This window comes from Aptenodytes forsteri, unplaced genomic scaffold (genome assembly GCF_000699145.1).
Source record: "Aptenodytes forsteri isolate BGI_AS27 unplaced genomic scaffold, ASM69914v1 Scaffold142, whole genome shotgun sequence".
Lineage (NCBI taxonomy): Eukaryota > Metazoa > Chordata > Aves > Sphenisciformes > Spheniscidae > Aptenodytes > Aptenodytes forsteri.
Window position 1 is genome coordinate 2,338,161 of NW_008794598.1, and position 11,154 is coordinate 2,349,314.

Sequence of the window (11,154 nt, forward strand, 5' to 3'; positions counted from 1 at the left end):
CGCGCCCACCCCCCCCCCCCCCCCCCCGCACACCGCTGCGCTGCACTCAGGGAATAGCAGCCCTCTGTGCCTAATCAAGCAATGATTATTGAAGCACCTCTTTCCTTTACTATAGACAGGACAGAATTATTAAAAGCCAGACACCGCTGTCATTACAATTGCAACTTTATTATAATCTCGTGGTGAAGGAGTACAGGTCTGATCACAAGATGCGTGCTAACAGAGCGCTTCCCCTTTACTGGATGTTGCAGAAAAAATTCAGCCATTTCTTTCTTTACACTTTTACTTCCAACAACTGCTCTTGGTGCACAAAGATGCAGCGAGTGGCACTGCCGTGGCCTCAGATACGTCTGTCCTGCTTGGGAAGAAAACCTGGCATTTTTGTTTTGCTAGAAGACAGGCTTTGAAGTTTTCTTCATTGTGCCCACTCTGAAGGTCACAGCTAATTAGGCAGTTAAGTGCTGAATTAGCTTGCTGAATGCAACTTATATGAACAGAGTAGCAATGGGCTATACTGGACTGCAGCTGAAGAGGTGCAGCAGTTGCGGGGCAAGTGGGGGTTGGTGGCTCTTACCACGCTCATGCCTGTCTGCACGGCTTCTGCTCGGCTCCGACAAAAATTTACTTTCCGCCCAGTTCCTTTCTAACTGCGCACTTGTCACTATAACAAACATATCTAAATGTAAAGCTTGAAAATGTATAAAGTGATGTACAAACCTAACCCAGTGAGCTCTAACAGAATGAGCCAGAAGGCGTCACTTTCTGGCTCCCCATACGACCAGATCTGTTCCTTGACCGATTGGTAAATTTTGTTCTGGCTACTTAAGTATTAGCACGAATTACGAAGTCATAAAAAATCCTCAGTCAGCATGATTATTCAACACACAAAGAGGATGGTTCTTAGGATACCACTGGTGACCGTCAGCCGTATGCTGTGGGTTTTAGCAGCTCCTTTTCAAGTTTCTGGATCTCCAGGTACAGTTTCTGGACTTCCAGCAGAGTTTTCAGTTCTGTCAGAGGAACTCTACACGGGAAAGTTTCCCTATATCGAAGAATCTTCTCACATGCATCATGCTTTTTCTTTAAAAGAACCAAAACAAAGACAGAGGGCGTGAGACTCTGCTGCAGGGACTTATGTGCTGAGCATCCCCCTCCTACTGCAGCCCCTCAGTCAGGCCAGCCCTATTGTACTGAAACAAACACATTCATGAAGTTGGACCAGTGCTATTCTAGGCTATAAATGGGGCAAGATACAAAGCCTGGGCAGATGGTGGTACTTACACATGTGGGCGGTGGTATCCAAGTGCCCTTAGCTGAGCAGATACTTTCTGAACTTGCTGATCGACGGCCATCACGTCTGCAGTAGAACGACAGAGTTTCATTCACCTGGTACCATAATTTTAATGGGTAAACCATTAGGTCCTCCTGTCCCGAGGGTCGGGGACACTGAACTGAAAGGAAAACGCATGCCAAAAAATAATGTAATGGGAGGAGACTGAGGAGAAAACTCCCTGCAAATTCCACCTCTTGCTGGTGATTCACAGGAGCAGCACCCCTGGCCTCTACAAACCAGCTGCGGGGCATCTGCCCGGGCCTGGTACCCACCTGGCCGGCAGGTGGGCAGGGGAGGGTGCCAGGTGCTGTCGGCCAGGCACCGGCTCTCAGCATCGCCGTGCAGCATGAAGCCTTCGTCACAGGAGAACCGCACGGCCGCCCCGTAGGGAAAGGTGAACCTCTGCGGAGTCATCCTTCCCCTCTCGACCGTGGGCTTGGGGCACCGAACCACTGCGGGAAGAGAGGTGGGAGCGGTGGGTTTGGCTGCTGCCCTTCCCCAGGGACAACGGGGAACCAGGTCAGGCGGGGCAGAGCCGCTCTTCCTGATGCCCTCTGCATCAGTTTCATACTCAAACACAAGAATTGATCCTCAGCTGCCTGCAGCAGCCCCCAGTGAGACCCTGCCAGTCCCTGGTGTTACTGAACAGCTCGTGGTGCCGAGCCCTTCGCACAGGAGCCAGAGGAGCCGCACGGTCATTAAGCTGCTCTGGGTTTGGAGCTCTCGGCCCAGGGTGTGTAACAGGGCTGGGGCTTAGCCCCAGCATCGCACCCAGGTCCTGGCTTCAGTCTGATCCCATACAGGAGAAACGACTCACCCCTGCACTCCGGGGCAGGTCCGCTCCACGCCAGGTTCACCCCATCGTCGGAGGTGCAGTAGATGGTGGCGTCCCCAATGAGGGACAGACCCTCCGTACAGCTGTACGTCACCTCTGCGCCATAGGGGAACTGCTCCGTTCTCAAGCCAGAGTGCTGCCCGTTGGTGGTTTGTGGAGGGGGGTCACAGACTATGAAATAAAGGGAATTGATAAGAAAAGAAATGCACGATTATCATATTCAGGTGATAATCAAAATCACCTCTGGGAAATCAGCACAAGAGTTAACTTCATGTTTGTAGTGCGGCAAATTCACATGAAGTTGCTGCCTGGCTTCTTGCCTCTTACACCAGCTCAAGGCTCCCACTTCTCGCTCACCTCCCACGTGGGTCACATCTCCAGGGAGAAGACGCCTCAACACTTCCAGCCCATGAGCCGGTCATCATCGTCCCGTTCCCCAGAAGCAGATGCTGAAGGCAGGTTACCTACTGATTGCTGTTTCTGAATACCGATGCACAAGATTTCTTCTCAGCACCACATTACACATACCTTTATCACAAAATGGTAACGGGGGAGCCCAGCTCACATCAGCCTGACACTCGGTCGAGTCCTGGCCCCTGAGGACATAGCCCGAATCACACGCCAGCCTCAGTCGGGTCCCAACTCTGTAGTCATTTTTGCTTTTAAAAATCTCTCTTCCATGAGCAGTATCTGGCTTTGGGCAACGACGTTCTAGGAACAACGGAAAATAAAGGATGTCATGTATTTTCAGAAAGAACTCCAGTGAAGATGCTTTCTATGGAGAAGACAGTTAGCAAGAAGATCTGAACCCTGAAAAAAAAGGTGACTGTCACACAGATGCAGGTCTCAACGTTTCCTTTGTAACTCTAAAGGAGTTTCTGCTTCTACAGTCAGATTTTTCAGAGGCTGTTGGGAAAGGCACATGCTGAAGAGCTGGGTCCGTGCCTGACCGAGCCTCTCCTCGGGGCTCTCGGCACCACACACCGTTATTATCCCAGGGGCTGCAGGCCCTGCTTTCCCACTGAGCTGCACTCGTGAGGTTGCTGAGCACCTCACGGGCAGTGTTAGGGCCAGGACAAGGAATCGTCTATGCTCTAATGCTGGCTGCTCTGTGAGGTGGAGCAGGCTCTTTCCTCCTGGCAAGGTTTTCCTGAGCTTTTGGGCTCAGGCCACTTTCAGTAGCTTGCTGATATTGCTATGGTGCCCCATCGCTAGGTTATTAGTTTCAGCAGTGTCAGTTATTTATGTTGTTGCGTTTCCCCTTTCAGAAGAAAATGCATTGAGAACATCCTCTGCTCCCAAGCCTCGTATCAGCAAACCAGCCCAGCTGTTGTCCAAAGCACAAACCACATCCCCTTCCAGCTGGGTAAGTGTCTTCCAGGCTTCTTAGGAACCTCCTAAGCCTACCAACACCCAGCCCTTCACATCCCACCTCCCCAGACACTAGCTCAGCCCCCTGCCAAACGCCCGTACTTTTTCCACAGCAATCCCCAGGCAATATACTGATCCATCTGGATCTTTTGCTGCCTATTTCTTCCAAGTTAACACAGGAGGACTAGATCTGGGGATACATGGCAGTGGGGCAAAATTCTCCTTGGCTACTACTACCATCATCTAAGGCCACATGTAGATTTTTCAGCGAATGTCAGCAGACAACTGCACTGTACAGAGTGACCCAAACCTTTGCAGTCAAAAGTAGTCGCCAAGTCAACAAGCTTCACCAACCCTCACCTACCTGGAGTACACTCCGGTACCGCTGGATCCCATCTACCATCACTTAAACACTGAAGCACAATGTTATTGCTATGACCTTTGAAAGCATAGCCATCATCACACGTAACTTCCAGTCTGTCTCCGTACACATAATGGTCTTTAGCTTCCCACACATTTAAGGGCTTTCCATGGCTGACATCTGGATTTGGGCAACGAATTCCTGAGAAATGCCAAACATTAGCAAGTGTGAAACCACGGCAAAGCCATCTGGATGACAGCAGATTTGTTGTAAACAGAAGGATGAATGCTTTGTAAAGCAAAGACACAACACAACGCTAAATCTGCCCCAGCACCATCCCCGGGTGCTCCTGGGGGACGGGGTGTTTGCAAGGGACTCTGCAACCGCAACCTCCCCTTGGATGGAGCAAGGTGCCCTCGACACTGCAATGACTTTTTCCACAGGTTCAAGGGACTAGAAAGCATAGCTGGTAAATAAAGCAGCGAAAACCCTGTGGCTGGGGACCAAATCAAGGGAGTTCAAGAGTCACAGCAAAGACCAGAGACACGCCAGGCTGGGCACCTGGAGCATCCCCCCTCTCTCCCTCACCCTGCGATCTGCACAACAGCAGACCACGCACAGCTTCTTCATTCGGTAATAATTTTGCCAGATCACGAGGGTAAGTAAGCCAAAAGGAACGTACACTTACTTTCACAAGGAGGTGGGGTTTCGGTCCACGTAAAATCTGGCAGACACTTAATGTGCCGCGTGGTTTCTTCCGGGCTGAACTGGTGGCCCTCCCTGCACTCGTAGGTCACGACAGTCTCCACAGGAAACAAATTGCCAGCAAGTTTTGCTTTAACAGCATTATGTACATCTGGAGGGTTGTCACAGCTACCTAGGAAAGAAATTCCAGTTTAAGGACATTGCCAGTGATAAATCAGTGAGGCCCATAATGGTACGTAACATAACAGAGAGAACTTGGGGAAAAATCGTGGGCTCACATTGTTCTTTCTGAGATGCACTTAATCGTCCGAGTTCAGTAATGCTAAAGAGTGAATGCAAAGGAGACAAATGAAAACACATGAATAATTTCAGCCTGCATGGTAATTTTCACTGTTATAACAAGATGTAATTTTTAATAAAGTTTATACTATCTGAGGCTCTACCAACAAACTTTAAAAATATTAAGTATACTAGGGTTAATTTAGTCCCTTTGAATTCTACTGAGAAATGCTCACCAGCTTGAATGGGACAAGGCTTTAGTCTCTATGGCCCAAAGTCATAAATTCCTAAAGTCACCTTAGCGCTACAGAGATTAGCCAAAAAAAAAAAAAAAAAAATCCAAAAAGTTAAGTCTTGGAGCCATCACTTTCAGGACCTAACGCTCTCTTAGGTGGGTGGGAACTTCACTGAAGCAAAGCTGCTGGGCCAGGTGGAGCAGCCCTCGGTCCACCACACTTACTGAGCTGACAGAGCGGCAGCGGAGGGTCCCAAAGGCCGTTCTCTTTGCACGTGGACGCATCGCTGCCGTTCATGGTGTAGCGGAAGTTGCAGTCGAACATGACGGTGTCTCTGTAGGTGTACGCAGCCCGGTACCCGCTCAGCAGCTTCCCGTTCTTCACGCTCGGATTCTCACAGTTAATCACTGCGTCAGGGAAACGCCACCACTTAGGAAATCGGCAGTTATGCTCAAGAGGGGAGATGAGGGTATTAAAAACATTCTCGTAGCATAAGATGTGTTCACCAAAAAGGCTGAAAATGGACATGACAAGGTAGCAGGCTGATGGGATATTTTTGAACTCCGTATTACAGCATTTTTTAATTTCATACTTTTTATTAAGGCAAAGCGTAAAAAGAACATAGGAAAGGCAGCAGGTATCGCAGCAGCTTTCCGAATTCTTTGCAGGCATTATATTTTACACAGGCCGGCAGGCAAGATGCATCATCTGGTTTGCAAACGCTAATGAAAATCCCACTCCCATGTCCCCTGCTGACTTGGTGACCGTAAGCAGTCACGGTCCCTGTGATGGGAGATCTGTTACTGCTACCAGACTCGGAGCGTCTCACCTGCAAGAGGTGATTCCAGCAACATAAAGGAGAGAGACGGCTCCAAGGAAGAAAACAGCTTTAGCAGACCAGGCAGGAGGCAGCGGAGAAGGGGCTACGGCTGGTGCTGCTGCAGTGCCCCGGTGAGCTTGCAAGCGTGCGCCTCACCTCCCGCATGGGAGCAGCTCACCTTTGCACTCCGGGGCTGGCTTGCTCCAGACACCATTTATGTTATCTGTGGTTGTACAGAAAATAGAGGCATCTCCCACCAGCGAGAAAGGTCTCTCTCCCCTTTGGACGGGGTGGCACCAGTAAGTGACAGATACTCCATATTCAAAGAGCTCTTTGTCAGCTCCGCTGTGCTCTCCATTAGCTATTTTTGGAGGGGGGGAACACGGTATTGCTGGGGAGGGAGGGGGGAGAAATGGTAGAGGGAGGGAAGAACAAGAAAGAAAGAACGAACTTAATTTGTTTTGAACCAAAGGTCTGGTAAGGAAAACAAAATAAAATTGAAACACGAGGTGCCAGAAGGGTCAGAAATTAAGGGCAGGTCTCAAGGGAGTTGCCCACCAGCCCACAGGCAGCAGAGCTCCGACCCGGGCGACGAGTGGTTTGGGGATATACCACAGTCTTACATGCAGCTGCCTTACTCCCAGACAGTGAATAATTTTTTTTGTGCAGGATGATGCAGGAAGAAAAACACAAAGACAAAATGTCTTTCCAGACTCCACCATGCATCGAACTGCTGAAGTCCTCAGCAGGGCAACGCGACTGCTTCTTTATCCATCCCCAGTAACATTTAAGCAGTAGATCAATTAAGAAACCCTACTTACGCTCACAGATGGGAATATCTCTGTCCCATGTAACAACACCATTTTTAATCACACATTGAATTTGAGAATTTCCAACCAGTCTGTACCTGTGTGAAATAGGGGAGAGGGGATTACTTGACATACTCAATTTTGATGTATTACCTATAACGTCCATCAGGATGGTTTCGGCTTATCATAATTACAGCTGATCAGAAATTTGCCGTCAATGTCATTTTTCAATGACACGCTGGCTTTTGACAAAAGCATTTTTAAAATAAAAAAAAATTTACATGGTTTCTAAGGAAAAAACGTCTACTTTATCAGCCAGCTGTAGCTACCACTACAGCTCCGAGTTCAGTATTGATGTCTTTTCTTCAAAAAGATACTGAAACATCGGAAATGGTTTAAGAAGGGGCCAGGAGAGTGAACATGAGTTTGGGAAAAACTGCCTCAAAGTACAAGATTAAGAAAACTCAGTCAGTCTTAAAGCTCTCAAAGGAAAGCTTCAAAAGATATTTCAATCACAGTCTGCAATTACCTACACTAGTAAGGCTTCTGACAGCACAGGCTTTAATCTAGAGGGAAAAGACTTCAGAAAAATCGCTGGGGAAGAAGAGGACCCGTGCCCTGAGTCCTCCTGGCTTACCCAGTGTTGCAGATGAAGTTCACGGATGAACCAAAACTGAAGTTTTCTGCTAGCATGAGTCTGCCGTTGTCCGGCTCGCCAGGGTAGATGCAGTGCTTTGCTGGGGAACAACAGGACTGGAGTTAGTTCTTATTTCAGTTTCTTGAAGAATTGGGGAAAATGCAGCAGGAAAGCAGAAGACTCCTCCAATACTGAGTAAGGGGATGGACCAGAGACCTCCAGATTTCCCCTCCAACCCTAAATTATTCCATGATTCACGACGCTGTTAAGACTTGCATCATGACCTGCAGCCAGCCTCTGCAGTCTAAGTGGGGTTTTGCAGTAACTCTGGCAAGCGCGACAGCGTTTCTCCACAGCTAAAGGATTCTCCTACTGCAAGTTTGAAATACTTTTTTTGAACCAAGAGTTACAAAGTGCCTGAGCAGAAGAACATCCTTTGAATCAGCAATCAAACACAGCCAGCATGAAAGCAGATTTCAGCTGTTGCCATCATTACCAGTACTTAGCAGAATACAACTGGTGCTTCATGTCAGGTCACTCATCTCCCACCATCCCGTGAGGTCACTTCGGATACTGCTCCAACAAAACGAGCAGATAGCATCAGTGAATAAAAAACAAAATCAAAAGTCAATCCAAAATATACTCACGTATACAGATCTCCCATGATCCCTGCCACTTATTGTCCTCTCCACAAAGCAACCTGTTCTGGACGTGAACATTTCTCGTGTAACCTGGACGACAGACGTATTCCACCATTGTCTTATAGGAGAATCTGGTAAGGTGACGGTATTGCTCTTTGAGTTCTGCAGATGCGAGATGGGGCGGAACATTGCAGGCACCTACCGACAGAAACTCCATCAGAAAGATGCTGGGAGGAAAAGCAGTGGGAGTTCAGGCCTGGATTTACTCTGAAGGTCCAGGCGAGGACACTTTGGTGGCCTTAAAGCTAGAAGCAAAGAGGAGAAGCGCAGTCTGTGACTGGGGATGGCTGAGGCTGGCAGGGACAGGGGAGGAGCATCACCCCACAAGATCCTGGTCACTTCTCACACCTCATCCAGCGGTTTCAAAGGCTGGTCACAAAGTCCAGATTAACCGTTTCCTCTCCCCAGTTAGTATAAATCACCGCACCTTTTTCAGCTGGAGTAATTCTATGGCCGTTTTACACAGCAAGGAAGAAAAAGGCAAAGGAAGATGGATTCTGATCACAAAGATTTACAATATTCTTGAAATGCAAAGGCAACGAGGAAAAGAGAAGGATCCAAGTCTTGTGAACCCCAGCAGAAGGTTTTCCTTTGAGGGATCTTAGTTTACCCCGATAGACTCACTCTCCTCATATTCACTTACTCTGGACAGCCACAACAAGAGCAGCGGCGAGGAATAACCCAAGGACAGCAGTGCGATCCCTCTGCCTCCCCAGCTCCAAAGCTGGCATCTTTCTTTATTCCAGCCTCCCTGTCTGGAGATCCCACAGAAGTTATCACGTTCTTTTTCTAGGCCAAGTATCTGTAAAAATAGCAGGGGGCATTTACACTCAGGATAAACATAGCTCATGCGGACAGGTCTCATTTCTCCATCCCTAAACAGTTCCTACAGTCGTGGCTGGGGACCAGAAGCTGCAGGAGCTATTGCAATACTCTGCAACAGAGCAGAGCAGCTCCGCTCCAGCCGACGGGACCAAGACTCAGCGTGGAGGAGCTGGGCTGCTGGGACAGAGCTGGATTTGGCTGAGGAGGGCTGGCTCCAGCAGACCAGACCCAGAGACATGAAAATACAACATAAACAGGACAGCCGATTGTAGATGTTAAGCAATTCCCATAGATTTTATTCCACTAGTCTCATTTATTTACATTTTTGAGAATGCAGCTTTCGATTAAAATTTAAAAATAAAATAAAAAAAAAAGGAAAAAAGAAAGACTAACAGCTCCACTCAAACCATAACATAAATACTTTGTAGCTTGTCAGGTTTGACTTAAAAACACTACATTGCCAACAGTGTTCTTCCCAGCCAACCAGCCAAATTAATACCTGCAGGGCCATGAGTTTATCTATGCCTTATGGAAAAAGTCCCCTGAAACTTATCTTACAGGTAAAATGTTTTGTTTTAGTAATAAGTCTCTTGGAAGCAAATTCATAGTCAGATGAAATCATGCCAGAGTCAATACAGTCCCCTAACAATAAATTATATGCAGAGAGAGAGAGAGAAGTATCTAACCAGAAAGATACAATGGTTTTGTGCAAATAACATCAACTGAGTAAAGCTATAAAGCATACAAGTCATTCAGGAGACGGAATTGCTTTACAAAATGGAATTTAAGTGCAATTTGGACTAACCTAGCACCCCTAGAGATCAGCAAGAGTCCTCTCCGACTTTGTTATCCAGGATCATCATTTATGAGCCTAAACCCTCCCAATGTTACGTACGCTCCAAGTGCCTACCTTCCTCCTGGAAACGAGAGTCTGTCTTGATGCTTTCTGCCCTAAACTTAACACTTCTTGTGGCCGTTTCATTCCTCTAGCTTTCCTTCAATCCTTCTTACAGCTCTTGGTTTAATTTGATTTAATTTACTAATCTTTGCACCTGCTAGAGTTGCAAGAAAGCCCCAATCCAGCTCCCAAGAGCAACATCGCCTAAAGCTGTATTGCTTGAAATTGTCTTACCTGGAGGTCTTGCAGCAGGAGATGGAGAGACCCGGCATGTTCGGCTCTCGCAAGGCAAAGCGATGACTGTCCTCGTCCAGTCTCCCCGGCTCCAGGGACCACCGCACTAAAGGAGGAGTTACGATACGCCTACACACTCAGATATGGCTCCATGCAGAAAAGTTTGAATTCTGCAGGGTTGTGCCAGTTGGCCCATAAATCATTAACTCCTCCTCTGAGCAAGAAGGAAGTAGTTTATTCAACCCACAAAGCGAAACACTAGAAAACTGAAATGCAACCCAAGCAGATGTTGAAATTGTTTGTTTTACTGTGTGGAACTGCCAACACTTCGCTGAAATGATCCTTTCTGAGCAGGACGCTGCCCGTTCCACCGTGCAGCAACGGCACCTGGCCAGTGCCGGTCCCCACGCGATGCCCAGGGACCTCAGGCACGCTATGGTGGCCTCCTCAAGAGGACCGTTTCACCCCAGGGCCTGTCAACCACAAGCTCATCTCTTCTAGACCTCAAAAGCCTATGGCCAGCATTCAAAATACGGTTTCTGCAACCAGCTCCACCTAATCCCATTAGAGCAACACCAGCTGGAGCTCAGCAGCACAAGAGGTCCCAGGGAGCATCGCTCAGAGCTGAACACTCAAGGTCCATGACGGAAACGCAGCTGCCTTTCATCTCATTGAAAGCTGTTCCCAAATCCGGCTGCCACTCGTAGGTCATCTTCCAGTAACAAGAGTTTCGGCAGCAGTTGTAACCATTCGCTCCTTTTGCACTTTGGCTGCACAGTTCCATCCAGCCTTGAATTGCCATCAAGAACCTGGCAATGGCCTTTTTACCCTGGGTTGTGCTTCTCACAGGTATTGCTTTGTTCTGCCAAATCTGAGGGTTTTTTGCCAGAAATATTTACCACGTCCCTACATTGAGTGGGATGTATTACCTTTCTGAAATGCACCTGAGTCCATGCCAAAACGTAGTAAAACAGATTTAGTTCTTGCTCTGTAAAACACGGCAAAAGGCTGCCTGCCCTCGCCCCACGAGCAGGGGCTTGGCTCACAACAGGCCCCTCGTCACTCCTGAGCAGGCACTGACCTCCACTTCATATTTACAAGAATCCAGTT

The 11,154-nt window shown here is 48.1% G+C and overlaps 1 protein-coding gene across 1 annotated transcript; it reads right to left on the minus strand.

Annotated features, from left to right (window-relative positions):
• Positions 1-809: 809 nt before the first annotated feature.
• Positions 810-10,082, minus strand: LOC103893681 (complement component receptor 1-like protein). Its single transcript, XM_019470316.1, has 13 exons — positions 10,045-10,082; positions 8,034-8,254; positions 7,387-7,486; positions 6,762-6,847; positions 6,119-6,331; positions 5,345-5,527; positions 4,589-4,777; positions 3,904-4,101; positions 2,697-2,879; positions 2,151-2,339; positions 1,606-1,785; positions 1,282-1,451; positions 810-1,080 (listed from the first exon to the last, which is right to left on the minus strand). Exons 1-13 carry the CDS (start codon positions 10,080-10,082, stop codon positions 922-924), a joined length of 2,109 nt encoding a protein of 702 aa, XP_019325861.1. The 3' UTR covers positions 810-921.
• Positions 10,083-11,154: the final 1,072 nt, after the last annotated feature.

What these genes read in the sequence shown, in the direction of transcription:
- LOC103893681 (XM_019470316.1), bottom strand. Translation starts at nt 10,082, where the DNA reads ATGCCGGGTCTCTCCATCTCCTGCTGCAAGACCTCCAG. An exon ending in AACTTCATCTGCAACACTGG is followed by an intron (nt 6,848 to 7,386) that starts GTAAGCCAGGAG and finishes TATTTCACACAG; the next exon opens with GTACAGACTGGTTGGAAATT. An exon ending in GTTACCATTTTGTGATAAAG is followed by an intron (nt 2,340 to 2,696) that starts GTATGTGTAATG and finishes TTTATTTCATAG; the next exon opens with TCTGTGACCCCCCTCCACAA.